Here is a 27956-nt window from a genome sequence, read left to right on the forward strand (position 1 = left end):
CTTTGTACCCTCTGATGATCCTTCTCCTGCTGCAGTAGCTAAAACTCTCAATCTTGCCTTGTCCTGCATTCCTTGGTCAGCCGTTGGGCCTTTAGGGCCGGGTCTTCCCTTTTTTAGACCCGACAAAAGTTCAAGTCGCTGACAAAATAAGTTGTTTAAAGGGGCTTTACAGTTGCTGATTATCGTTATTATTAAGCAGAAGAATCCACTTTCACTCCATTACATGCACTTCTAAGCAGTGCCAACTTTGCAGTCGCTCAAACAGTGACTGTAGCCTTGGACCAGGAGAAGATGTCATCAGGTGGTGTCCAACTCTCACTGGGCGTTTCGACCCTAAACCAGAACGCCCTCGAGTTGGCAGGCCGGCAGTGATGGCCACTCACTGCCAATATTCTCCTGGTCCCCAGCTAAACTCCTCACGTGGCTTCCACCCAGTCGCCACCTCCTCGCCAAAAGACGCCACCGTGTCTGAAGGGCTCGCAACAAGAAAGCTTAAAAGCTCATAGCAATGCCAAGCGAATATCAAAACAAGGCCTAATTCCCTCGTCAGCGCCCCACTATCAAAATTCCCCAGCCAAAACACTCTACACTTGGAACAGTGCGACCTTCAGCCTCCTCTCCTACTCCAGAGCTAGCAAGAGGCTCTCTCCGCGGCTTCCCCCACCCTATGGGCAGCTGCCTTCCTTTCCCTTCCACTTATTCCCAGAGCTGTTAATGTGTCCCATACTGACTGTGCTGGGAAGCCCCTGCACCCGACCTCCACTGGGAATAGCCAGGTCTGCAATCCCTTGTCCCTGCACTGTTGGACCAGTTCTTGATATTTGGCCTTTTGATAGATAAGATAGATAAGATAGATAAGATAGATAAGATAGATAAGATAGATAAGATAGATAAGATAGATAAGATAGATAAGATAGATAGATAGATAGATGGAACTCTTCCTGTGATGTGTCTTGGGCAAGTACAGCATGGTGCCATCAATCTCTCTCCTGGCCAAATTTTTGAGGTAGGAGTTTTATTGCCACATAAAACAGATAACACTAGTTTTGATGGTTACTAGTAGCAAGAAAAGCCTCCTGATCTGACTCAGTCAGATCATCTAGCAACTCTTAAAAGATAAGCCAGACCTCGGCTTTTTATGGGCAGTCACCCCAGATCGACTTCTGTTATACGCAGGGTTAGGTAGGGTTACTTTAACTGGATTACTTTCAATTACTTTTGGAATTACTCCAATACCAAATATGCTAATAAAAGACAAAAGAAACTAAATATGAATAAAATGATGACTCACAACACGCGGTAAGCTTTCTCTCCTGGCTTTGATCTCTTTGATCACCGGCAAAACGGACATCAAATGCGACAGAAACAAAATGAAAATAAATCCAAACAGCTTGCCGACATCATTTTTGCCGTTCCATGTATTCCGTTACTCCCCAAGCCTGCACAAAATGGAGTCATTTGATTCCTATTTAGCTTCTTTTGTCTTTTATGAGCATATTTGGTATTGGAGTCATCCAAAAGTCATTGAAATTAATCCAGTTTAAGTAACCCTACCCAACCCTGGTTATAAGTGTGACAATACTGATACCAGATCCTAAATCACCGTGGAAAATCTTTTTGTTCAGAAATTTTGAGTACGACCATGAATGTAGTTTTAATGGAACCTTTTCATACCCGACTGACTTTTTAAATGAAGTGACTAGTAACTGTAACTAATGAGTCTTTTTCAGTAACGCCCCCGACACGGATTGTGACAGTCCTGGCAGAGTGCGATCTGACCCCGTCAAGGGCCTCCTCGAAGCAGTCCAGCCAGTATTCGCGGGCCGAGGCGTCCTCGGTGAGGTCTACTGTATCGGGGATGTAGGAAGACGGGTCCTGTAGCAGATGCAGGTTCACCAGCTGCCTCTCCAGGCGGTCCATCTCCAGCATGTCGAACTGGACGGCGGCAGAGCCAACAGTAAATCCAACGGCGGACTTTGAAAAATTAACCACAATAATTTTTTTTTTTTTGGGGGGCATTCTGAATGTATGCTGATAATTATAAAGCAATAAGTAGATCCAGCAACATAGAAAGCCTGGTGGCTCCGTATAGCATGGTTATGTATAGTAGGAATGAAGAAGAACGTGTGTCTAAATGACTCTTTTTCGTCTCGGTTGTTTATTACGTCAGTAAAAATTGAAGTAAAAACCATGCTGGAAGACTTGAAATTTGATGGAACGAACCCCCACGAGGTTTTCTACAAATAACATAATGTGCCAACAATGTCCTGATATTGATTTCCTTTTTCTTCTCTACGACTCTTAAAGCGGAAGCCAACCCAAAAAATGTCCTATAATCAATGTTCCCTGTCATTTTCCTCACGGGTCTGAGCATTCACACAAAGTCGGTGAGCAACGCTTGAAACAACAGTGAGCAACGGCAATCCCAAGTGTGGCAACTAAATCATTATCAAACATGTCCAAAACTTGACATCACGTTACATTTTTGCTGAGTTTCCGGCAATGCAAAATTATTTTTCACTTTTGAATGAATTGACTAAAGTACTATTGCAAAGGTTGTTCTTACAATTCTTTCACAAGATTTCAATTTCTTTTTCTTCCTGGTATCTTTTGTTGCATCATACTAACATTTTGGGAGGCTTATTGAGTCGGTTGCACGATACACAACTGTATTTAATCACATTTTTGAGTGGAAGTACAATGTTGGCAACAAGATTTACTTGGTATAATTAGAAATTATTTGAATGCAACACAAACGTTTTCTTCTTTTTCCCTGTTTTTTCTATTTTTTTTAATTGCTTTAAAAAAAATCTTATTGTGTTTATGTTTTCCTAGCTGTTACTTTTTTTTCTTTTTGTTCTCTATTTACTTTTTTCCTTTGTTTCTTTTCTTTTTTTCAGTTTTTTTCAGAATTTTTCCTTCTTTTTTTCTCTTCCTTTTGTTTATTTTTTTCCCAGCTTTTCACTCCTTTTTCATTTTGGTATTTTTCTCTTTTTTGTTCTATTCCCCCTTCTTTTAAGTCATTTTGTGCATCATTTTACACAATATTTGGTCATATAGGGATGAAAGAAACAAAAACAACCTGAAGAGCCGTTTAGGGCCCGAAAGAGCCGGTTCCTTTTAGTGAGCCGAGCCGAAGAAGCCGGTTCTCGAAAAACTCTACCGACTTTACTCAACTTGGTTCTACTTCGACCTTGACTTCCAAATACCGCATTTAGAACACAACGTCAGGGGAACCCTTGTATTTTTACCTCCATGCACTGTAACTTTGACTTAATTCGCTTCTTAATTAGCAATTTGGAGCCCTGGTTTTTGTGAGCTGGCTAGATTTTCTTGTGCGCTGAGAATGTGCTTAGAGGGAACATTGCCTATAATATGTTCTGTAGGCCCCAACATGGCATTTTGATGAATATTGAGTTTGTAAAATAGGATCATTAAGAAGCAATAACCACCAGTCTTTAATCTATCTCAGTGGGCTGCATTTTTGCTACCCATTGGCCACGTTTCACAGTTATGATTGGTCACCTGAGGCTTGAGACAAATAGGTGTCATTTTCATTGGACAGCAAGTAGCAACACTGAGAAGTGTACAAACAGTTGGATTTTGCTTCTCATTGAAATTCTAATTGAAATTAAACAGTTTGGATCAAACTCTCTGGAAGAGTTGAGGCATATGAACAATTTGTTCTTAGAGGGAAATGATGTATTGTTTAGCGCCTCCTATTCATGAACAAAAACTTAATCCATGAGAAAAAACAATATTGATTTAAACAATAAGCAAAATTATACAACCTATCATATAAATGTCCGATTGTTTTTAAATACTCAAAGGTCGAGAAATTGGCTTTTATTTCACATAACATCAGCCTCGCCTAGAGGTAGTTGGCATAATTGTTCGACAGCTCCCTGCTACGGGAACCAGAGAAACCAAAAACCTTGAGAAGAAAAATTGTGTTCTTTGGACCTTGAGTCTCTCGAGTTTGGATTCTTCCCTGTGATTTATAGCGCCCGTTTTGGGTTGCACTACCCAATACAGCAACATCTAATGGTCAAATAAGAAACACCGTCCCTTTAAAAATGCCTTGGTTGACTTTCATTTGAGGGGGTACTTTTTAAAATTAAAAGGCACCCAAACTAATGCCTACACGGTTCACATAACCTTTGAAATACCGTCAATTCCGGACTATAAGCCGTTATTTTTTTCCCAAATGTTCAGCCCTGCGGCTTATTCAGTGAAGCGGCCAATTTATGGAATTTTTCTACCGGCCACCGGCGGCGCTGGAGTATAAAAGGTAAGATTAAGACCAGTAGAATATGTGCGCCAAGAAAGACTGCAACCTCTAAGTTTAAGCTGTAAAGTTAAGATTCGTTCAGTAATGAGGAAGACGCCCTTGATGGCGATAGTTATGAGGAGGAAGTTGAAGACGATCTACCGTGAATTTCACAATTACCGGATGCTTTTTTTTAACAGGCACGTTTGATACATTGCGAGCGGGATCCTAACTAGCGTATTGGTACCTTTCAAAGGCATGGTTTGGGGAAAAAGTTATATTATTATTATTAAAGCTTTGAAAACTCTCTCGGTGTACCGTCTTTCTTCGAAAATATGTGTAACCATGTATAATATGTATTTGCAACTGTATATTTTGGTAATGTGTTTCTTTTAGAGATTCATTCTGTTATGTGTTCTACGGACAAATCAAAAAGAAGGGGCGGAGCAAACGCGGGCTGATGGGAAGTGGGGTAAAGCTGAGTTACCGGTAGATCTGTCTGTTGTCGCAGCGGACAATAGTGGATATATATTTTTCCCACCCTTAAATTTGGAAATATACATTTTGTTTCCTTGGATTACTTTCAACGGGACCCAGACTTTACAAGTCTGCATCATACGCTAATTACGGGTATCATTTTCAATTTGTGATGCCAACTGTGGTTCTAAGATTGTGTACACTCTGTGTAGTTTGATGCTAGGTCCTTAGCTTGGCCTACGCATCGGCCCGGTATTGCCGGGAACGGTGCATTCGCAATGATCGCAGCAAGGCTTTAGGGCTAGGCTCTTAGCTTGGCCTTTTGGCTGAGAGTAAGTGTCCCGGCTCCTAGGCTTTGTAGCGTATTATGAACTGACCGATAACGGATAATGGATAATGAATAACGAAGATAGAACAATAACCCTTAAAAACCCCCGTAGTTAAAATTGTGGACCTTACAGGCTGGTCCGGGTTAAACTTGTGATTGTGTCACAAGTTTTAATGCGGGCGCACGCGGCTTATACATGGGTGCGGCTTGCGTAAGTACAAAAGTTGAAAATTACCTATAAAGTGGTGGGTGCGGCTTATAGTCAGGTGCGCTCTATAGTCCGGAATTTACAGTAGATGTTTCTTTTGAAAGGAAAACAGCACAAGGCAGGAAAACGTGTTAGATAGTTAACGCAGAATGCCTAAAATGTAGCACACAGAACTAAGAAGTAACAAAGCCAAAAATGTGAGATTGTCTTCTGCCATGTGCAAGAGAAGGCAGCAGAGCTTAAAGGCAAATCCCGGCGGAGGTACTTACGACAAACTGAAGGTTAGAGAAACAGAAGAGAAGGTAGGCGAAAAGAAAAGATGATGTGATGATGAGGAAGGATGAAATCATACGCTCAGGTAAATCAATCTTGACATTCGGGGATTTTAAACTCAGTCTGATTTGCGAAAATGGAGAGTGATTTAGATTGCTTTTGTGGGAAGTTCTCACCGTTCCGCTCCGTGCTCTTTGCATGGGATTCATTTCCGGGGAAATACTCATCAGGCCCGAACTTCCGGCGTAATTCTCACCCCAGCTGTACTGGTTTGGATCTGCAGCCAAGAAATACAAAAATTTGTGTTTTCGGATTTTGGACAATGTCAGTGTGTGGCAACGTCACTCAACACTCACTTTAAGGTGCCTTATTTACACAATACTGCATTAGAAACTGGACCGACTTTTTGAAAAATACTTTTCAGTTGGATTTGATGAGGATTAGTGTTGGTGGAGGAAAAGAACTTTTTTCATACCCTCATCAAGCAGTTTATACTTTAATTGTATATATATATATATATATATATATATATATATATATATGCCGGAGGGCAGCACGGCGGGGCAGTGGTTAGCGCGTGTGCGGCACAGTTCTGAGGTCGTGGGAACCTCCTTTAACGCAGATATCCGTTAAACTGGACGGAAAACCCATACAGAAAGCAATCAACACAGCCCAGAAAATAACTGGCTGCTCTCTGCCCAGTCTGGAGGACATTGCTAGCTTGCGATACCGCACTAGAGCCAAGAATGTTATAGGAGACTCCTCCCACCCTGGTCCCAACCACTTTTGACTTTTGCCCTCTAGAAGACGCTACGGGTTCTCTAAAAAGAGAGAACAGGCTAAAAAACAGCTTTTTCCCCAGCGCCATCACCACCCTTAATGAGCGAGCAAAACTGTGAAAATCATATAACTTGCTAGTTGATTGGAAAAATGGGTACTCTAATTTATTTATTTGGGAATTTATGTTGCTGCTGATCGTTATTGCACTCTTAAGTTAGGCCAGACTTTAGGCACTGCTTTGACACTCTTTTGCTTTCTTTTATAATTTACTCTCTTTTCGGTACTTATGACGTGTATTTCCCCAGAGTAACAGACAACAATAAAGACAATTCAAATAGTAGAAAAGTGAGTGTGAAGCTCTTACTGTCTTCCTCTGCTCCTTTGAGAAAAGCCCCGATGGCGCCCAGATAGCCTTCATGCCTCAAGAACAAGGCTTGCACCTCGCCCTGCTCACACACAGAATATTACATTTTAAATAAGAGTGGCCATCTTTAAGTACCTCATGATTAGACTACAATTCACAATTCTGATTATGAAACGATAATAGAAGCATCGTTTTTTTCAATATTTTTACAGTCACTAGGATTTATACACATGCGGTTTGTAACAACGGTGCAATTATAACAAAGATAAACATGAATTTCAATATTTTCCAATTTATGTAAACCAACAAAACGGAGGAACACTACTCCAAATGACAACTTCAGTGCCCTGAGATTAAGAAGCGTTTTTCTGTTTCTTCTCCTTTTTGATGAGAATGTTTGCCAGAGCCTGCTTATTTCATTCGAAAAGTTTGTGTGTCTTAAAAACTGCAGCTGAAGCGTGTAATAAGAAAAATATAAACACATGTTTTTTTTTTTTTTTAATTTGGGCGCTAACCATTGGTTTTCGAATACCAATCGTGAGGAATGCAGTTGAAGTACAGTGATACCTCTAGATGAGGTTCACGTGTTCTCGGATTGTGCTCACAATTAAAATCTCTCGTCTTTCGAGCGAATTTTCTCTATATGAAATAACTAAAAACCAATTACCGTATTTTCCGCACTATAAGGCGCACCTAAAAGCCTTTATTTTTTTCAAAAGCTGACCATGCGCCTTATAATACAGTGCGCCTTATATATGGATCAATATTAAGTCGCAAAGTCTTGCAACTAAGGCAAGCAGCCGCCGACTCGATTTTCCCCCGAAAGAGAAGTCGTCCGCGATGTGTGCTGGGATTTATATACCGGCGTTTCATTTCCTAACCAATGTGTCAATCATCATTTGAATCAGTCACTATTGGCTAAAGTCATTCGGAGGTCAAGGGGGCGGATCCTTTTTATCATTTACAGGCTCGCATAGGCTAAAGAAGCGAAACAAAGACTGCGATTGGCTGAAAAAGATGAACGTGAATCACATGTTGGGTTGCGCTACGGCATAGAGAAAACATGTTTTACTATTCTGTATTTGTAAATATTATACTCTCCTGGATTTACTACACTCACGGTGGTAAGAAGACCATGGTTACGTATCATTAATGAACGTGAAGGCTGCAAGGGAACTTAGGTGAGCTATGCGGCTTTATATTTTCCCGGTATCTTGTTTTAGAACCATCTTGATGTTTCTATGATGAGTCTATTCTTAAACTCAATTCAATTCAAAGTGTTTATCGTCATATGCACGGTAAAGAACCCTGTTTCCCTGCACAATAAAATTCTTACTTTGCTGTCCACACAGTAGCCAGCAAAAAATAAAATGGAAACTAAGAAATGTTTGTTTGGTGACATCGTACGGACACCGCATCCGCACGTGTCTACGACAAGTATTTGCTTCTTTGCAAGCTTTCAGAATGTTAAGGGGGTAATCAGTTGGACTGAACTATCCGACTGTTTTGTCGACATTCCCATTGTAGCGCCTTATAATGCGGTGCGCCTTATGTATGGAAAATATAGGACCAAAAACTATTTTTTGGGGGTGCGCCCTATAACCCGGTGCGCCTTATAGTGCGGAAAATACGGTAATCTGTTCCTGGCCTCCTAGTGACATCCAAGTAAACCCTAAATAGCTATAAAACACATCTTCCTGATCACTAAAACACATTCAAACAGTATTTGAACATAATAATAGAGTAATAAGATAAATAAAATGATAATCATTTCAAAACCCCACATTAAAGGGGCAGTGAAAGTGTACCCGGCTGCTGGGTTTAGGTTTCGAGGGCAACTGAAGAGACAAGATCACTTCAATGAAGTTTGCAGAAATTTTGAATGCAAATGGCACGCAACCAAGCTTGAGAGCAGTGGTACCTCTAACTACGAATGTCTCTGCCAGTGTTCTGGTTTGCCCGCGTCCGTGCGTCCTAGACGCATGATTTTTGCTGGGGACGCATAGTCTCAAATCAACGTGTGTCCCCGGGACGCAACTTTTTTGACACCAAATTGTCATCATCATTTTTTAACAAAGATTTACCGCACTCCAAACTTTTCATCAGGCAGATCCGCCATTGTTGTTTTGGTCTCGCGGTTCGAGTTTTCGTCCGCAAGCCGATCTCCAGTTCGAGTTTTGTAGTGAAAGTCCGTCTCTTTTTAGAGAACCGGCTTTTTCGGCTCAACTCATTAAAGAGCCGTCTCTCCAACGGCTCACTATCTTTGATGCAATATATTACGAATGATGATGTTGTATAAAGAAGTTAAGAAAAAAGGAAGTATAAAAGGAGAAAATGAAAAAAAAACAGGTTTGTGGTGATCCCTTTTAATCAGTATATTATCATCAAAGCGGCGCTGCCACGAGCGGCTGCCTTTTCCAGCAGCTGCCCTATTGTTTTATTGTCTGCTCCAATCTTCGGTGTTTCAATTGATTCGGGACGAGATTTCTAAGAAGAGTCCTTGCCTTAGTGAAAAAGTTGATGCTGTAGGTGATGGTGTGCATGGTGACCGGGTGCCCTCTGATGAAGAATCCACCAAAATATACCCGTGACAGCTGGTGAAGTTTGGCATACAGGCAAGCCAGCTGCCCGATGTCGTTGCTGATCATGTGGAGTAGACTCTTTGCCATGTCTTCTTTGGAAAACTCTGAAAGCGCATTATAAACGAGCGCTAAACTCAATAGGACAAAACATTAGGCTAGGTTCACAGAGAAAAGCTTAATTCTTCTTTTAGATTTTTGGGGGTGAAATCCCATGTTTTTCTGAGATCGTTCACATTTCCAACTAAATGCGACTTATATGCAATGTTCCCTGTCGATTTCCTTACGGGTCTGAGCGTTCACACAAAGTCGGTGAGCAACGCTTGAAACAACAGTGAGCAACGGCAACCCCAAGTGTGGCAAGATAATTAATCATCAAACATGTCCAAAACTTGACATCACGTTACATTTTGCCGAGTTTCCGGCAATGCACTTTTTTTTTTTTCATTTTTGAATGATTTGACTCATGTATTATTGCAAAAGTTGTACGGCCTACAAACGTCGTTTGTTTTTACAACAATTCTTTCACAAGATTTCCATTTCTTCTTTTTCCTGATATCTTTTGTGGCATAATACTAACATTTTTGGGGGCTTATTGAGTCGCTTGCACGATACACAACTGTATTTAATTACATTTTTAGTGGAGGTACAATGTTGGCAACAAGATTCACTTGATATATTTGGAAATTATTTGAATGCAACACAAACATTTTCTTCTTTTTCCCTGTTTTTTTCTATTTTTTTATGTAATTCCTTTAAAAAAAATCTCATTGTGTTTATTTTTTCATAGCTGTTACTTTTATTGTGCTTATTTTTTCATAGCTGTTACTTTTTTCTTTTTGTTCTCTATTTACTTTTTTTCCTTTGTTTCTTTCTTTTCTTTTTTTCTGGATTTTTTTCTGGCTTTTTTTCTTCATTTTTCCTTCTTTTTTCTCTTCCATTTGTTTCCTTTTTTCTCAGCATTTCACTACTTTTTCATTTTGGTATTTTTTTCTTTTTTGTTGTATTCCCCCTTCCTTTAAGTCATTTTATGCATAATTTTACATAATATTTGGTCATATAAGGATGAACGAAGCAAAAACAACCCGAAAGAGCTGGTTCCTTTTAGTGAGCCGAGCCGAAGAAGCCGGTTCTCGAAAAACTCTACTGACTTGACTCAACTTTGTTCTACTTCGACCTTGACTCCCAAATACCACATTTAGAACACAACATCAGGGGAACCCGTGTATTTTCACCTTCATGCACTGTAACTTCGACTTAATTCGCTTTTTAATTACCAATTTCGAGACCTGATTTTTGTGCGCTGGCAAGATTTTCTTGTGCGCGGAAAAGCTCTGGAAAGCGCGCCATTGCGCACACTTGCAGGTAAGAGGGAACACTACTTGTAAGCCACTTGACCTTCCTGGTTGAACACCACAACTTGTCCGCATGCGCAAATCAAGACACATGACGTCAGAAAAAATGCGCTCATGATTAAGAAAGTACTCATGGATGTTAACGGCAGAGTGTTGTCCCCCCCAAATATTAATTGAATCCAAAGCCTTGTTTTCACCGAACTGAGTGCAATTTAAACATTGTTAACTACCACTCCAGGATGTCATAACACTCCGTGTTTTTGTCCGCCGTGGTTGTTGAATGATCTGCTTTCAGCGCCTCGAACGTTCACAGAGAAGTCACATTCCTAAAGATCAGATATGCATTGGATTTAGGACCACATATGAAAGTGGCCTGGGTCCGGTGGGAAAAAAGCAGACTTTAACAGATCGGATACAGGTTGCGTCTGTGTAAAGAAAATCAAATTCCTCAGCAGTGTGAGCCTAGCCTTGGATATGCGAGGGCTGTAAAATGAGGAGTGGGCGCTTCACCTTTGTCGGCCGTGGCGGACTTCCCAAAACTGCTGGCGATCAAGTCGCCGGTAAGGCCAAGCGAGCCGTAGGATCCGCCATAAATGTCTTTGACCAGCATGTCCACGCTCGTGTGCTGGCCTTTTGAGGCCAGTTGAAGCAGCTCGTCGAACCTCTGCAAGAATGAAATATGCGAGGTTGGGTAGGGTTACTTTAACTTGATTACTTTCCATTACTTTTGGATGACTCCAATACCAAATATGCTAAGAAAAGACAAAAGAAAGGGCGTGTGCGGCACAGTTTTAAGGTCTTGGGAACCTCCTGTGTGGGTTCAAATCCAGCTACCGGACTTCCTGTGCGGAGTTTGTATGTTCTCCCTGTGCTTGCGTGGGTTTCCTCCGGGCACTCCGGTTTCCTTCCACATTCCAAAGACATGCATTTCAGGTGGATTGGCCGGTCCAAATTGTCCCTAGGTGTGAATGAGCGAGTTGTCTGTCCCTGTGTGCCCTGCGATTGGCTGGCGACCAGTTCAGGGTGTCCCCTGCCCACTGCCCGGAGATTGCTGGGATGGGCTCCAGCACCCCCGCGACCTTACTGAGGATAAGCAGTGCAGCTAATGAGATGAGATGAGAAACTAAATATGAATAAAATGAGGACTCACAACACGTGGTAAACTTTCTCTCCTGGCTTTGATCTCTTTGATCTCCGGCAAAACGAACATAAAATAATAATAATAATAATAATAATAATTTCCTTGTATTGTCATTCTGTGTAACAATGTACACAGAACGAAATGTCGATTGCACCTGACCCGTTGTAGCGAGCCGATGCAGCCGCAGCCAACAGAGGGCGCCGCCGACCACTTTTTAAGTCTTAGGAATGACTCGGCCGGGGCGCGAACCACCGACCTCCCAGTCTCAAAGCGGGCGCTTTACCATCTAGGCTACAATGCGACAGAAACAAAATGAAAATAAATACAAACAGCTTGCCAACATCATTTTTGCTCTTCCGTGTGTTCTGTTACTCCCCAAGCCTGCACAAAATGTAGTCATTTTACTCATATTTAGTTTCTTTTGTCTTTTATTGGCACATTTGGTATTGGAGTAATCCAAAAGTAATTGAAAGTAATCCAGTTAAAGTAACCCTACCCAACCCTGGAAATATGGTGTATTAAAAAAAGGTTTGCCCACCCGACTTAGCTGGATAGTTGCTTTGTTTATCCAATGAACAGGAACAACCAGATTTTTATTCTGATATTGTGGAGTGGCTCAGTGCTAAGCCTGATCTTAACGGAGAATTTTGATTCTATTCCCAGGCTGCTACTGTGACCATGACCAAGTATCCTTGAGCATGGTACATAACCCTGAGTTGTTCCTGATACGGCGATATCGGTGGTAAATGAGTAGTCAAATGTTAAGAGCTTTGAGGGCCGAGTTGGGTGGAAAATCGCTTTATACATAAAGTGGCATCTGCCGTTTGAAAGGCTTAGAAAAGAAAATCTTTCTGGAGTTTGGATGATTACAGTTATGAATTGATTTTATCAATTACTTCGAAAATTCAAATTTTTTTCTTGAATCCTTTTGGCAAATTTTCCAAAAGTCGGGCCACAGGATTGACACCAGGGTTGCAACAACTAATCGATAAAATCGGTTTAAATGGATGATTAAATCATTATTTGATCATGGTTTCGTTGTATCACGCGATTTATGAGCCACTTAGTGTTTGAATCAATACAATAAGCGCTCACTATCCCGTTGTGACTGTGGGAGTTGCAGTACCGCTTTGGTCCTGCAGACAGCTCCAAGGCCGTTTTTCTAAAAGGTTATCTTACATTTTAAAAATTCAAAATATTTAACAATGCCACATTAAATCTAAATTTGGCATGAAAGTTTCAACTTTGTAGTTTTTGACCGTTTTATCACAAAACAAAGTTAACAATATTCGGGGGAAGGGACAGTACTGCAGAGAGAAAAAACTGAAAATAAAATAAATAAGTAAAAATTCAAAAGAAAAAAAGTTGAACTCTACAGAAGGGGCAGATTCTTGAGCCTATATCATTTTCATATTGGGAATGTTTATCATATTCCAAGATTTAACCCCAAAAAAAACAATTTGTTGACAAATTTGGAGAAGTAGGTTTGTTTATGTTTTAGATATTTATTTTTTGTGGCTGAAAAGAAAAAACGCAACACATAAAATGAAATGTATTTCAATCGATACCGATCTGATACATTTTGCTTGGAAATGTCATGATTGTTGAATAATTAAACCCTCCCCCATTGTGATAGTTTATAATGACGATAAATTTAAGTCATTTAAAATGTTTCATAATTTGTTACATAACTACATTGCAAACTTTAATCGCATAAAAAATAATTTAAATATTTCTATTATAACTCAGAACAAAGGCCAAGAGAGTCAAACCCAAAAAGTAGCAATGTAACAAAAACATTGAATCACAATGTTAGCTATAGAAGTAAAAAAAAAAATCCTTTGACAATATTTTGAAAATAAAATCAGTAATGCAAATAAAGTGTTGATTGTCTCCTTTTTGCTTTCATTAAGGGGAGTTTTTTCATGTGTTTATGTAAATTCGCTGTGTTGCCCAAGTAGCAGACCACTTTACACACAAATTACACCTGGCATTGTGCTTTTCAGTAGTTGAAAAAAAGTCATTCCTGTTTGCCTCTGTCATTTTTAGGTTCTGGTATGGGTTGGCACATCGATTCGACCCTCTTTTCTCCTTGGCAGACAGAATACAATAGCAGGCCTGGTAGGGGAAGCTGCTACAAGTATTTCAGTCACACATAAACTTAGAGAATGGCTTAAAGAGTGGGTCAACTATCTACATATAAAAGGGGGGCTTTAAGGAAATTGGTGGCGGGTTACAGTAGTATCAATCCTATCCAAGTACTTGCATAGTTTCAATAATATCGATATTTTCATCGATCCACCCACCCCCTACTAGATAGGTGAGCTATCTCTTGTTTGAGTTTTAAAACAAGAAAATACCTTAGTTTGAGTAAGTAAGGCCCCAAGGCCCCAGAAGGTCCCTCCACCGATCGAGCTTCCTCCAATACGCTCAAATTTGTCCTCCGACTCCACCTGTCAGTGGGACAAGACAGTAATAGGTAAGCTAGCTACATGCATAATTATCAGTACAGAGAATGTGTTTTTTCAAAATAAATCCATCCAATTTTAGAAAATTCACGAGACTTTCATTTTGCAGGGTCTCTACACCTTTTTAACGGCCAAATATAGGCACTTTTTTAACGCAGAGGTAAGATCTTAAGCCCAAACGTGAGTCCGAGCCGACTTGAGTTTTTGGTTGAAAATGTCAATCATTACGTCTGGGTAGGGCAGAGCTCCTCTCTGGCTGAAATGTTTTTGAAATAAATTTGTTTGGAAAAATGTAAACTAAAACTATTGAGTGAATACCAAATTAAAAAAAAAAAAAAACCTTTACGCTTTGCCATTCATGGTTCCCCTCTGTCTCTTTGCCTCTCTTTCTCTCAAAGTGCTACGCTATATTCTTAAGGACGTACCGCTGCCATGATTTGCATCTTAATTTTCAACCCGCCGAAATTATGGAAGATCTTAACATTTTCCCCTTCAGCTCTTTAAAAAAAAACGTCATTGATGGAAAATTGAGTTCATGTAACCTCTGCAGACACAGAAATATAGAGCTGTAAGATATGTAGTCTTGTCTTACTTAGCTTTTGTTTTAATTTTTTAACATAAATCACCTCTCCTCCTCCAGAGTCCTCAAAAATAAAATAAATTGTGGTTTCAGGCTCAGTCTTGCAAATCAAGTTAATTGGTCTGGCACGGGCTGGGTCAGGCTCAATGTTCCCTCTAAGCTGTGTGTGTGCGTAATTGTGCACTACACAGAGCTTTTCCGCGCACAAGAAAATCGAGCCAGCTCACAAAAATCAGGGCTCGAAATTGCAAATTAAGAAGCAAATTAAGTCAAAGTTACAGTGCATGAAGGTAAGAGTACAAGGGTTCCCCTGGCGTTGTGTCCTAAATGCGGTATTTTGAAGTCGAGTCGAAGTAGAACAAAGTTGAGTAAAAGTTAGTAGAGTTTGTCGAGAACCGGCTTCTTCGGCTCGGCTCACTAAAAGGAACCGGCTCATTCGGGTCATAGAAGGCTCTTTAGGTTGTTTTTGCTTATTTCATCCCTACACGACCGAATATTATGTAAAATTGTGCACAAAATGACTTAAAGGAAAGGGGGGAATAGAACAAAAAAGAAAAAAATACCAGAATGAAAAAGTAGTGAAAAGCTGAGAAAAAAAGAAAAAGGAAGAGAAAAAAGAAGGAAACATTGAGAAAAAAGCCCCAAAAAAAGAAAAGAAAAATAAACAAAGGAAAAAAAGTAAATAGAGAATAAAAAGAAAAAAGTAACAGCTCGGAAAAAATAAACACAATGAGATTATTTTAAAGGAATTAAAAAAAAAAACAGAAATAAACAGGGAAAAAGAAGAACAAATTTGTGTTGCATTCAAATAATTTCGGATTATACCAAGTCAATCTTGTTGCCAACATTGTACTTCCACTAAAAAATGTGATTAAATACAGTTCTGTATCGTGCAACCAACTAGATAAGCCCCCAAAAATGTTAGTATGAAAAGATACCAGGAATAAAAGAAATGGAAATCTTGTGAAAGAATTGTAAAAACAAATGACGTTTGTAGGCCCTGCAACCTTTACAATCGTACATGAGTCAATTCATTCAAAAGAGAAAAATCATTTTGCATTGCCGGAAACTCAGCAAAATGTAACTTGATGTCAAAATTTGGACATGTTTGATAATGAATTATCTTGCCACACTTGGGATTATGGTGGCTCACTGTTGTTTCAAGCGTTGCTCACCGACTTTGTGTCAACGCTCAGACCCGGAAGGAAAATGACAGGGAACATTGCTCGGGTTGGATCTTTCAGGCCCCAATCTTAGCTCTGAGTCAGACTGCCAATAAACATGGCAACAATTTCAAGCATTTACCAGCACTTGAGGAAAATTCAGCCATTTCAAACCATTTTGGCTTTCAATGCCCCCCCCAAGGTCTAGTGAAATTTTCCTCCGAGTCGCGCAATGCGAGCTCAGAGCATTTGAACGGCCGGTGAAGCACTCTTACTTTGACGATGGAGACCCCGGAGCCGATGTTAACCAGCAGATAGGGGAAGATGTCCGGCTGAGTGGTCTGGAAGCGGAACTCGGAGTCGGCGTGCTTGGCGTAGACGAAGGCTTCGTGGGGGATGTTCCTCAGCACAAAGTTGCAGCCCTTGATCAGACACGTCATCTCGTCCTCCTTGTCCACTCTCACACCACAAAAGCAAACACTTAGGCTTCGTCCTTTTGGATTTTTTTTCATGAAGCTACCCAACAGTAGACAGATACAGTGCAACTTTTTGAATCAGGTGCCTTCATAAGAATAAGGTTGGGTAGGGTTACTTTAACTGGATTACTTTCAATGACTTTTGGATGACTCCAATACCAAATATGCTAATAAAAGACAAAAGAAACTCAATAGGAATACAATTACTAAATTTTGTGCAGGCTTGGGGAGCCAGGCTTTTAACTAAGACAAGAAAGTTTGATGACATGACCTCGATTTGAGCTAACCTGCATTGGCTCCCTGTTCGCTTAAGATGTGATTTGAAGGTTCTCTTGGTAGTATACTAAATCATGAATGGACTTGCTCCCTCAGATTGAATTTCCCCCTATGTTCCGGTTCGGAGTCTTTGCTCTGAAAACGCCGGTCTACTCGTGATCCCAAGAGCCAAGAAGAAATCCGGCAGTGTTTTCCATTGGGGGCCCCGGTGCTGTGGAATGCTCTTCCCCCTGAGATTCGATCTGCAACCTTAGTGGAAATGTTTCAATCTAAACTTAAAACACACTTCTACTCCATATCATATGAATAGCCTATGTTTTATGTGGATAATATGTGTATAATTTTCCCTCATGTAGGTTTTAGATCAGAGGATGGTCTCATAATAGTCTGGAGTTTGCAATAGTCTTTGATCTGTGCAGCCCTTTGAGACTCTTTGTGATTAGGGCCAAACAAATAAACAGGACTTGACTTGAGGTTTTTGAGTTTTCCTTTGTCCTCGTGTAGGTTTTAGATCAGGGGATGGTGTCAAAATTGCAATTATTTAAGGATATTTACCATTCCTTTAATTTCGTGCTACCGATGTATTACATAGTGACAAGAAGACAGTCTAGGGCACAGGCACCTTAAAAAAAGCCTGGTGTCAGCACCAATAACTCTTGTATCAGCATTTGCCTGGTCCCATACTAACAGCGATTTGGCCATTTTCTTTTACCTTTATCTGGCAATAATTGTTTTTTTAGGACTGGAAAACTAACAAATAAGTATAATACAAATCGTTAAAAACAATATTAAAGGGGCTTTTTGGCATAATATAAGAGTGGAAGTCTAGGTTTGATAGATTTTTCAGGGGTGATCAAATGTTTAAATCCAAGCTTAAAACACACTTCTACTCTATAACATATGAATAACCTAGATTTTTTGTTAACAATATCTCTACTATTTGTTATTGCAACATCCATTTTGGCCTGGTCATCCTGAAAGGGGGATTACCTCATGTGTGGTCCATTCTCAAGGTTTTTCCATTTTCCTCATGTTGAGGTTTTTGAGTATTTCCTTGCCCTCATGTTGGTTTCAGATCAGGGGATGGTGTCATAATAGTCTGAAATAATAGTCTGTGCAATAACCTGTGCAGCTCTTTGAGACTCTTTGTGATTAAGGGCGTCACAAATAAAAATGACTTGACTAGCATAGCATAACATATACAAACAGATGTAGCAGTAAACCATAAAACGGGGTCAAAGTGTGTCTTTGAGAAGGAATTTGAAGTTGCTCCACTGCAAGCAAATACAATTGTGCCCTACTCAGGCAAAACAAAATCTCATGTCAGAAAGTAATCCAGTAGTTTTGCGTGATTTGCCAAATGAATATCGATCTTCATGAAAGACCCTTTGGCCAGAGTCTTTCACACTTACTTTCACATTCTCGTTAAGTATTTCGACTTGTATTTGCCATTGCTCCAGCTGTAAAACACTCCTAGCACTTTGCACTTGTATCGATGTCGACTGATAAACAGATCATTGTAATCGCTAGGTTACACACAGAGTTCCTACAACATAAGGCAAGCTAAATTCAAGACTTTTTAAGACGTTTTAATGCCTTTTGAAATGAAATTTAAGACCTAGGCGACAAAACAGGACAATTAAAACAAACAAATAAACCAGAAATATTATTTGCATATAATATATCGTGACTTGCAGTGTTCTCGTTTGCCCGCGTCCTGGACGCATGATCTTTGCTGGGGACGCATAGAGTCAAATCAACGTGCGTCCCCGGGACACAAAATTTTCAGTATTACCCGATTACATTTTTTAACAAAGATTTACCGCACTCCAAACTTTTGATCAGGCAGATCTGCCATTGTTGTTTTGGTCACGCGGTTCGAGTTTTCGTCCGCACGCCGATCTCAGCAAACGAGATCTCGTTGCTTCGAGATGACGTCATTGTTGTGGTGAAGGTTAAGTATGCCTCCGATAAAACAGTTAGTATTAAGTGAAAATCAACACAAAAATGGTAATTTCTTCAGTGTCAGTAATAAGTCGAAACATAATGCAGAAAGTGATAACAAGGGCAATAATTCCGGCACGAAAAAACGGCGGAGAAATTCTTCGGAAGATCGCAGAGGCAAGGAAAACACGTGTGTTGAAGCCAACAATTCAACAAAAGAAAATAAACAAAATAATACATCATGCCGAACAATTGGACCTTGAGAAGGCATTACAACTGTGGCGGGACAGCAAACTACGAAGAATATATGAACTAAAAAATCTGAAGTGATAACTTGCTTTGTATTACCAATGAACTGTGATGATTAAAACTGCAAGAATATATGGACTAATAATTCAGCAATGTTATTTTGTATAATGTACAATATTTTTGTGAACTGAAAAATCTGAAGTGATAACTGCTTCGTATTACCAATAAACTGTGATGATTAAAACTGAAGGAATATATAGATTATATATTTGTCGCCGATTTACAATTTCAACCCCGATAACACTCAATTTTGGGGACCCATAGGTGTAACACAGAAGGTGTAAACTGTAATTGAAATTTTGCCATCTAAATTTTGGACCGGACAGACCGCGTTGCTTCGACTTTACGAACACTCAAATTGGAAAGTTGCAGAGAAGATTTTTCTGATCCTTGTTTTATCTCCGAACCAGATGTACTCATGAAAAGAGCCATATACAATAAAGGTATATTCTATTCTATTCTATTCTATTCTATATCTGACCCCTGATGTAGGAAATCAAAGAATAGCAACATTATCGGACGATAGTGACAATGATGTAAACAGTTCATAAATGTCATAATTAACTGACAACGGTGAGGAAAAAAAGAGTCAACATAACTGACTGGCATCCTATGCAATCTCTTTAGCAAGTGTCCAATATTAAAAACAGTATAAACCATCACATATGAACCCCTTACTAGAAAAAAACTGAATTTACCTTAAAACTCTACATTGAAACATAAAGTTGGTTTAATAACCTAACCGAGGGGTCTCCAACATGGTGGCCCCTTAGGACTGCTAAGGGTCCAGCGGACTTGTTTTGCTCAACAGTGTTGGGAACTTGGGACATTGTTAGTTTATATTATTGTTGAAGTTGTTGACTATTAAACCCGACTTCCTTTGGTAAATGGTTTGCATTTATATAGCGCGTTTAGTAGTGACATAGTAATACAGTGGAACCTCAGTTCTCGACCATAATCCACTCCAGAACCCTGGTCCGATTTGTTCGATCACGGAAATCATTTTTTTCCCATTAAAAATAATGTAAATCGTTTTAATCCGTTCCAACACCCTGAATGTTTACCATGAATGTTTAACGTAAACATAAAGCTAACCCAGGCTAATCGTACGTTCGCGTTATCGTAATCTTCCGAATGAAAAGTGCTATGTATTGAGATAATAATCTTCCGTATGAAAGATGACGCTAACATGAACGTGTAAAAATAAAAAAATCAGGTCGTTTACAAGTCATTTAGCACACGGGTCTCCGCAACAAGTGGTGAGCGGTTCATTGGAAAGGGGGCTCCGTTCCAACACCCACATAAAGCTAACCCAAGCTAATCGTACGTTCGCGTTATCGTAATCTTTTGAATAGGATTTCTTACCATTGTGGTGGTCAGCAGAAGGCGCTCGCACACCTCCTTCAGATTTGGCTATTATTTCTTTCTTAAATGCACTACTTTTCTTTTTTTACCTGGAGCAACTTTGCTGCTTGCACTGACTTTCTTCGGAGGCATAATAAGGGGCTAAAACACCCGTACGCCGCTCAGCATGGCACCCTAGCGTACGCACTCACGCATTACCGGCGTTCGAACTCCGATTTTTTGACCGAACAGGGAAGCAAGAATTTCTCGAAATGTTTCGTCGGACTCCCATTCGTTCGAACTGAGAGGCGTTCGAAAAACGAGGTTCCACTGTAGCATGATCAGATGTGAATGCATATAAAAGGGTGTTGCCTTTGCGCTAATTGGTAACAAAACATAGCTCTCAGCTTGAAAAAATTTGGAGACCCCTGCCCTAACCCCAATTTGAAATCCAAATTTAAAACCCCAACATGGCAGCACTATCATGGTTTGCTTACATTCAACACAATAAGCGTCACGATGAGCCTGGAAGAAACTTTTTATATCAATAAACTCACTTGAGTCGGAGTTTTCTTTCCAGCAGTTCTTTGAATTTGTGCGCCCCTCCGCCCGTGGCCTTAATGACTTTGGTGTCGGTGTTGACCAGGTGGTCTTTGATAAAATCCAAGCAGGTTTCGATGTACGCATTTTCAAACTTGATGAAGTGCAGGCGGGCCGTCACCTCCTCTTGAACCGAGATTTCGTAAAGTTTATCATCGGCCGCTTCCTGGGAGACAAAAAGAAAAAACAAATACATTTCAAATATTAAATCCTAAATAAAATGTCAATATAACGCAGCACTTACAACTTTATCACTGTCTTCAAACTACCTTTTTCAACATTAAAACGCCATCTTGGCAACATTGCTAAAATTCGCACTATGCCGTCTCAGTCGGATGCGGAGATTATAAATCACGCGTTGGTGACCTCCCGTCTCGATGACTGTAATGCACTACTCTCCGGTCTCCCGAATTCAGAATCAAGAGTCTTCAGCTGGTACAAAATGCTGCAGCGAGGCTTTTAACTAAGACAAGAAGTCCGATCACATTACGCCGATTTTGGCCAACCTGCATTGGCTCCCTGTTAGCCTAAGATGTGATTTCAAGGTTCTCCTGGTATTATTGTACAAAATCATACATGGACTTGCTCCCTCATATCTTTCAGATTTGATTTCCCCTTATGTTGCGGTCCCAAGCCTTCGTTCTGAAAATGCTGGTCCACTTATAATCCCAAGAACCAAGAAGAAATCCGGAGGATCGAGAGCGTTCTCCATCCGGGCACCGGTGCTGTGGAATGCTCTTCCCTCTCAGATTCGATCTGCAACCTCAGTGGAACTGTTTAAATCTAAGATTTAAACACACTTCTACTCTATAGCATATGTATAACCTAGATTTTTTTGTTGACAATATCTCTGTACTATTTGTATTTGCAACATCCATTGCTATCTGGTAATCCTGAAAGGGGGATGCCACATGTGCGGTCCATTCTTAAGGTTTTCATTTTCCTCATGTTGAGGTTTTTGAGTTTTTCCTTGCCCTCATGTTGGTTTCAGATCAGGGGATGGTATAATAATAGTCTGTGCAATAAACTGTGCAGCCCTTTGAGACTCTTTGTGATTAAGGGCTATACAAATGAAAATGACTTGACTTGACTCTAGAAAGCTAAATGTTGACTAATACTTTTGAATTGTACTTTATTTGACACTAATTCAATAAAAACGCTACTTGAATCATTTATCCAGGAATTACGTTGCCAATGTAAATGGTCACGATAATGCAATTTTTTAAACTTTTGCCCGCTTATTTTTCTGATTTGATTGCACCCTGCATGTTCCTGCTCGGAGCCTCTACTCAGAAAATGCTGGTCGACTAGTGATTCCAAGAGCCAAGAAAAAATCTGCAGGTTCAAGAGTGTTCGCCATTTGGGAGCTGTGGAATGCTCTGCCCTCTGAGAGAAGATCTGCAACATCAGTTAAAATGTTTAAATCCAGACTTATGGCACACTCATATTCTATAGCCTGTAAGTGATTTTGTCCTCATACCTTTGTTGTCCTTAAAGTAGAAGGACGAACCTGGGTTTTGCATGGTGCATGCGTTCTGAGCCATTAGACCAGGACCTGTACCTTATGCATGCCATCATCTAAAATTGGGGTCTCCAACGCGGTGCCCTCGGGCAGCCCACAAAAAAGGTTGTGACAACAACCTACCAGTGATGGTTCATTGCAATTTTCTAGTGAATTTGATTTCTAACTAACATTTTTTGGTGAGCACGGCAGCGCAGTGGTTAGCACGTGTACGGCACAGTTCTGAGGTCATGGGATCGAACCTTCCTGTGTGGAGTTTACATGTTCTCCCTGTGCTTGCGTGGGTTGTCTCTGGGCACTTCCTCCCACATTCCAAAAACATGTCAGGTTAATCGGTCGGTCCAAATTGTCCGTTGGTGTGAATGAGCGAGTGAGTTGTCTGTCTCAATGTGCCCTGCGACTGGCTAGCAACGAGTTCAGGGTGTCCCCTGCCCAGTGCCTGAAGATACCTGGGATGGGGTTCAGAACCCCGCGACCCTACTGAGGATGAGTGGTACAGATAATGAATGTTTTGGTGGTTGACCTATCTATCTATCTACCTTGGTCATATCCCTCAAGAGGGGTGACCCACAGCAAGACAAACACATACAATAACAAAGAAAATAAAAAGGGAAAAAAACTATCGACAGATTTTAAGGTAATTGTGAAATAAGGCTCCACAAAGGCAAGAACAAGAACTGTTTACCAAGTACTGTACAGGCAGGGTTGGGTAGGGTAACTTTAACTGGATTACTTACAATTACTTTTGGATGACTCTAATACCAAATATGCTAATAAAAGACAAAAGAAACTAAATAGGAATAAAATGACTCAATTTTTTTGCAGGCTTGGGGAGTAACGGAATACATGGAACGGCAAAAATGATGTTGGCAAGCTGTTTGGATTCATTTTCGTTTTGTTTCTGTCGCGTTTTATGTTCGTTTTGCCGGCGATCAAAGAGATCAAAGCCAGGAGAGAAAGCTTATCACGTGTTGTGAGTCATCATTTCACAATGGGAACGTGGGCAAAACAGTCAGATAGTTGAGTCCAACCGATTACCCCCTTAACATTCCAAAAGCTTGCAAAGAAGCAAATACGTGTCGTAGACACGTGCGGATGCGGTGTCCGTACGATGTCACTCAAATGCATCGTTCCAAATATCATTCGGAAGGTTCAAGTCTTGGGATTCAAAAATGCCAACCATTCCTTAGTTTCTATTTTCTTTATAGCTCACAACTTTACTGTGCATATGACAATAAACACGTGGAATTGAGTTTAATTTAAAAATAGACACTCCATTCCATCCATTATCTGCACCGCTTATCACAGAAACATAGAGTTCAGTCTGAAACAAGATACAGGGAAAATATATAGCCGGAGTAACTCACCGAAGTCGTTGTGTTCAATAATAATGTGCAACCATGGTCCTCTTATATCCGTGAGTGTAGTAAATCCAGGAGAGTAAAATATTTACAAATACAATACAGAATAGCAAAATACTGTCTCTATGCCGTCAACCCAACATGCTATTCACATTCATCTTTTTCGGCCAATTGCAGACTTTGTTTTGCCCCTTTAGCCTATGCCAGCCTGTAAATGATAAAAAGGATCCGCCCCCTTTACCTCCGAGTAACTTTAGCAAATAGTGATCGATACAAATAAAGGCTTTTAGGTGCGCCTTATAGAGCGGAAAATACGGTAATTGTGAAATTAGGCTCTACAAAGGCAAGAACAAGAACTGTTTACCAAATAGTGTGCAGGAAATATAAGTACCTTTGCAGAGTGGTCAAACGAGCGAACTTTGGCCACTTTGTGCTGAACTGTAGAATAGTAGGCAAGTTTGGTAAGAGATCCTCCTGTGGGGAAAAAGTCAAGAGCTGAATCATGCAACCAGTTTAGGAATTGAGTCTCGTCGTCACTAGAAACATAGCACTAACTAGCTTCAGCCGCTAACCTCTGTGATTAGTTTACCAAACAAATCGGGTAAACATAATCTCCTCAAGTAGACTAGTGTGCATACCCGCAGTCTTTGAACGCAACACCGCTTATTATGTGGTCTGTCTTTGTAGCCTAACAGTGAGTACGCCTAATAAACATAGTGATTTTTAAGTACCTATATCTATGGCGAAACGCTTGGCGTTCTCCAGATTTCGGAATATTTCGTCCGGAGGGAGAGTGATGCTTTTATCCATGGTATGATGACGGCGGGCGTCCATGATGACAGTTTGGTTACATTCCGCCATAGTCGAGCACGTGCTTACGTCGACAGGAAGGTCTAAGTTGGCTCCGCCAATCAGCGAAGACGCAGGTTATAGTGGGACGTTCGCGAAGAAATAGGCTCTATAAGCCAACTCTTTGAAGTGAGCGACGAGAGACGGCTGCTTTCGAAAGACTCTCTGTCTTTCTTTCCCTCTCTTTCTCTTCTCTCTCCCTCTTTTGCTCTCTCATCACTTTCTCTCTTGCTTACTCTCTCTTTCTCTTTTAGCCCCTCTTTCTATTTTTCTCTATCGCTCTTTTTCTCCCACTCCCTATTTCTCCCACTTTCCACTCTCTCGCTATTTCTTGCCCTCTCTCATTTTCTCTCTCTCTCTTTTCTGCACTCTCTCCTCTCTCTGTGTCCCTCTCACAATCTCTCTCTTTCTCACTCGCTCTCTCTTTCTCTCGCCGTCAGTTTCTTTCCCTAACTCTCTTTCTCACATTCTCACTCTCTATTCCTTCTCTCTCATTGAATGGCTTTCTGTCTCTCTATCTTTTTTTCTCTTTATCTCTCTATTCTCTCTCTCTGTTTCTATTGTTTTGTCTCTTTCTCTCTGTCTCTTTTACTCTCCATTGTACCCTCTACCGTTCTCTATCTCCGACTTGCTCTTTCTCTCTCACTCCCCACTCTGTTTCAATTTCCATATCCCTCTCTCTCTTTCGCCATCTTTTTCTCTATATCTATATCTTTCTCTCTCTCTCTCTCTTTTGCACTTTCTCTCCTTTTCTCTCTCTCTCTGTTTCTATTGTTCTGTCTCTTTTTCCCACTCTCTTCCTTACTCTCTTTTACCCTCTCCCTTTTTCTATCTCCCTCTCTCTCTATCAATCCCTCCCTATTTTTCTGTCTCCCTCTTTCTTTTGTCACCCACCTTCTTCGTCATTCTTTTTCTCTCTCACTCGCTCACTCTTTCTCTCTCTCTCTCTCTCTTTCTCTCTCTCTCTCTCTCTCTCTCTCTCTCTCTCTCTCTCTCTCTCTCTCTCTCTCTCTCTCTCCTCTCTCTCTCTCTCTCTCTCTCTCTCTTTAAAAGAAGAAGAAGAGTCGTTAGGGAGCCAAAAGAGCCAGTCTTTTTTGAAAGCCGAGCTGAAAAAGCCGTTCTGCAAAAAAATCCGGAATTCCCATCACTGCTGGTGGGCGGGGTCCTGCACGTTAAAAATAGTCTTCGTCATGAATTTATATTGTGATTTCGGTTATAGGATTACAAATCATTGACATTTGAATGTAAATACCATTTTTACACTTGTTTTTGTATATTTTATATGATTTTACCATACGTATTTTTATGAGCTCACTAAGTCACTACCAGCCCTATAAAATTGTTGATGTTTATAATGTTCAAAGGAATTACATTTTTATCGGGAATATACTTGCTTTATTCGCTCCAGGGACAAATGTGAAAATAAATTACCTTTACGCAAGGAAAGTCTAGAAAATATAGAGCCTGCTCATGATAAGATACACAAGGTGCTCTATCTGCATATAAACAATATGTGAACATGGTTTATTACCAATGTTAGAACAGTTAAATCCAAATGTATATTTTCCAACTACAGTTCTGACGTAACCAAGTTCAGCAACAACCTTCTGTTGTTATCAAATAGTGGTGAGCAGCATTTGGCTACACGAGATAAGTTCCAGGGTTGGGTAGGGTTACTTTAACCGGATTACTTTCAATGACTTTTGGATGACTCCAATACCAAATATGCTAATAAAAGACAAAAAAAACTAAATAGGAATCAAATGATGACTCACAACACGTGGTAATCTTTCTCTCCTGGCTTTGATCTCTTTGATCTCCGGCAAAACGAACATAAAATGCCACAGAAACAAAATGAAAATCAATCCAAACATCATTTTTGCCGTTCCATGTATTCCGTTACTCCCCAACCCTGCTCAAAATTGAGTCATTTTATTCATATTTAGATTATTTTGTTTTTTATTAGCATATTTGGTATTGGAGTAATCCAAAAGTAATTGAAAGTAATCCAGTTTAAGTAACCCTACCCAACCCTGAAGATAACAAAGTCACGCTTTTGGGGTGGAATATCAAAATGAAAAGAATGCACGAACCTTTTAAATTCTTCTCACAATTACAGTAACAATCATAGTTTCATCTGAATGGTGCGACACAATTTTCTTCCCAATATCAAAAGTCTTGGTTAATCTTCGCATTTTGGTAAATAAATAAAATGACGTCACGCTTCTGCGGTTAAAAAAAAGCACAAAAATGCGCATCCTTCTAAATTTTCAAGCAATCCTCGTAGTTTGATATTAACGGTGCGACACTGCAACAGAGATGACTTGACCAATTACTGTTTCTCACAACACATTTCTCTTTTTCAAAAACCTTGTCGAAATCATCATCCAAACTGCAATTTTGAATTTCAACACTGAGTACAGAAGAATTATAATGCTGTTGAGCTTTTCTAAAACTGTTACAAAGTAAAGCCTGTAGATGGCGTTATCAGCCAGGCTCATCGTTTAATGAGAAAAATCATTTCATTCCATCCTCACAGGAAGACACAACTACTAGCAGCTGTAAACACTGATAGTATGAGTCCCGGTGTTATCTAGTTCCATTTTATGGTGGTGGTATATATATTAATGCTGAATGCCTGTTAACCTGAGCAACTTGCTCCTCTTATTATTGATTGTTATTCCCCTTATCAAGCAATCATAAACCTTACAAATACAACGTAGCACCTGTTTACTCACAGCGAGTTAGACTATGCAGAATAAAAACAAAGATAATTGGTGCGGACATCCATCCAATATCTGCACCCCTTATCCTCAGTAGGGTCGCAGGGGTGCTGGAGCCCCATCCCAGCTATCTTCGGGCACACAGGGACAGACAATTCACTCGCTCATTCACTCCTAGGGACAATTTGGACCAGCCAATGAACCTGAAACGCATGTTTTTGGAATGTGGGAAGAAACCGGAGTGCCTGAAGAAAACCCAAGCAAGCACAGGGAGAACATGCAAACTCCGCACGGGGAGGCTGCGATAGCTGGACAGTTAATTGAATTTACTAAATAAACACCACAAACAATTGTTTCAGCATCTTTCTAAGTTTTTACCCCACTTGCAGTAAATTCACTGTTGCTTATTATCACGGTACACGGCTCCCTTACCCCCTGGAGTCGTAGGAGCACACCTTTCAGTAGTGTGTCTTGGGAAAATACAGCTTGGTTGCCCCCAATCCCTCTCCCGGTCATTTTTCTGGGCGGGGGTTTGCTCCCCCACATGAAACAGGTAGTACTGGTTT

General features: G+C 40.3%; 1 protein-coding gene across 2 annotated transcripts in view; it reads right to left on the bottom strand.

Annotated features, from left to right (window-relative positions):
- Positions 1-24695, bottom strand: part of pank4 (pantothenate kinase 4 (inactive)) — a 36867-nt gene extending 12172 nt beyond the window's left edge. For both annotated transcript variants that reach the window (XM_088339085.1, XM_088339084.1), the window contains exons 1-10: positions 24550-24695; positions 24210-24292; positions 20893-21101; positions 16262-16445; positions 14136-14228; positions 11145-11298; positions 9205-9386; positions 6701-6782; positions 5733-5833; positions 1780-1935 (exon numbers count right to left, since the gene is read on the bottom strand). In XM_088339085.1, coding sequence (XP_088195211.1) covers positions 1780-1935; positions 5733-5833; positions 6701-6782; positions 9205-9386; positions 11145-11298; positions 14136-14228; positions 16262-16445; positions 20893-21101; positions 24210-24292; positions 24550-24679 — 1374 coding nt within the window. In that variant the 5' untranslated portion in view covers positions 24680-24695. The remainder of the gene's footprint in view (positions 1-1779; positions 1936-5732; positions 5834-6700; positions 6783-9204; positions 9387-11144; positions 11299-14135; positions 14229-16261; positions 16446-20892; positions 21102-24209; positions 24293-24549) is intronic.
- Between the last annotated feature and the right edge of the window lie 3261 nt (positions 24696-27956).

This window comes from Urocampus carinirostris, chromosome 6, assembly GCF_059441175.1.
Source record: "Urocampus carinirostris isolate Australia breed hairy pipefish chromosome 6, RoL_Ucar_1.0, whole genome shotgun sequence".
In the NCBI taxonomy this organism is placed as follows: Eukaryota; Metazoa; Chordata; class Actinopteri; order Syngnathiformes; family Syngnathidae; genus Urocampus; species Urocampus carinirostris.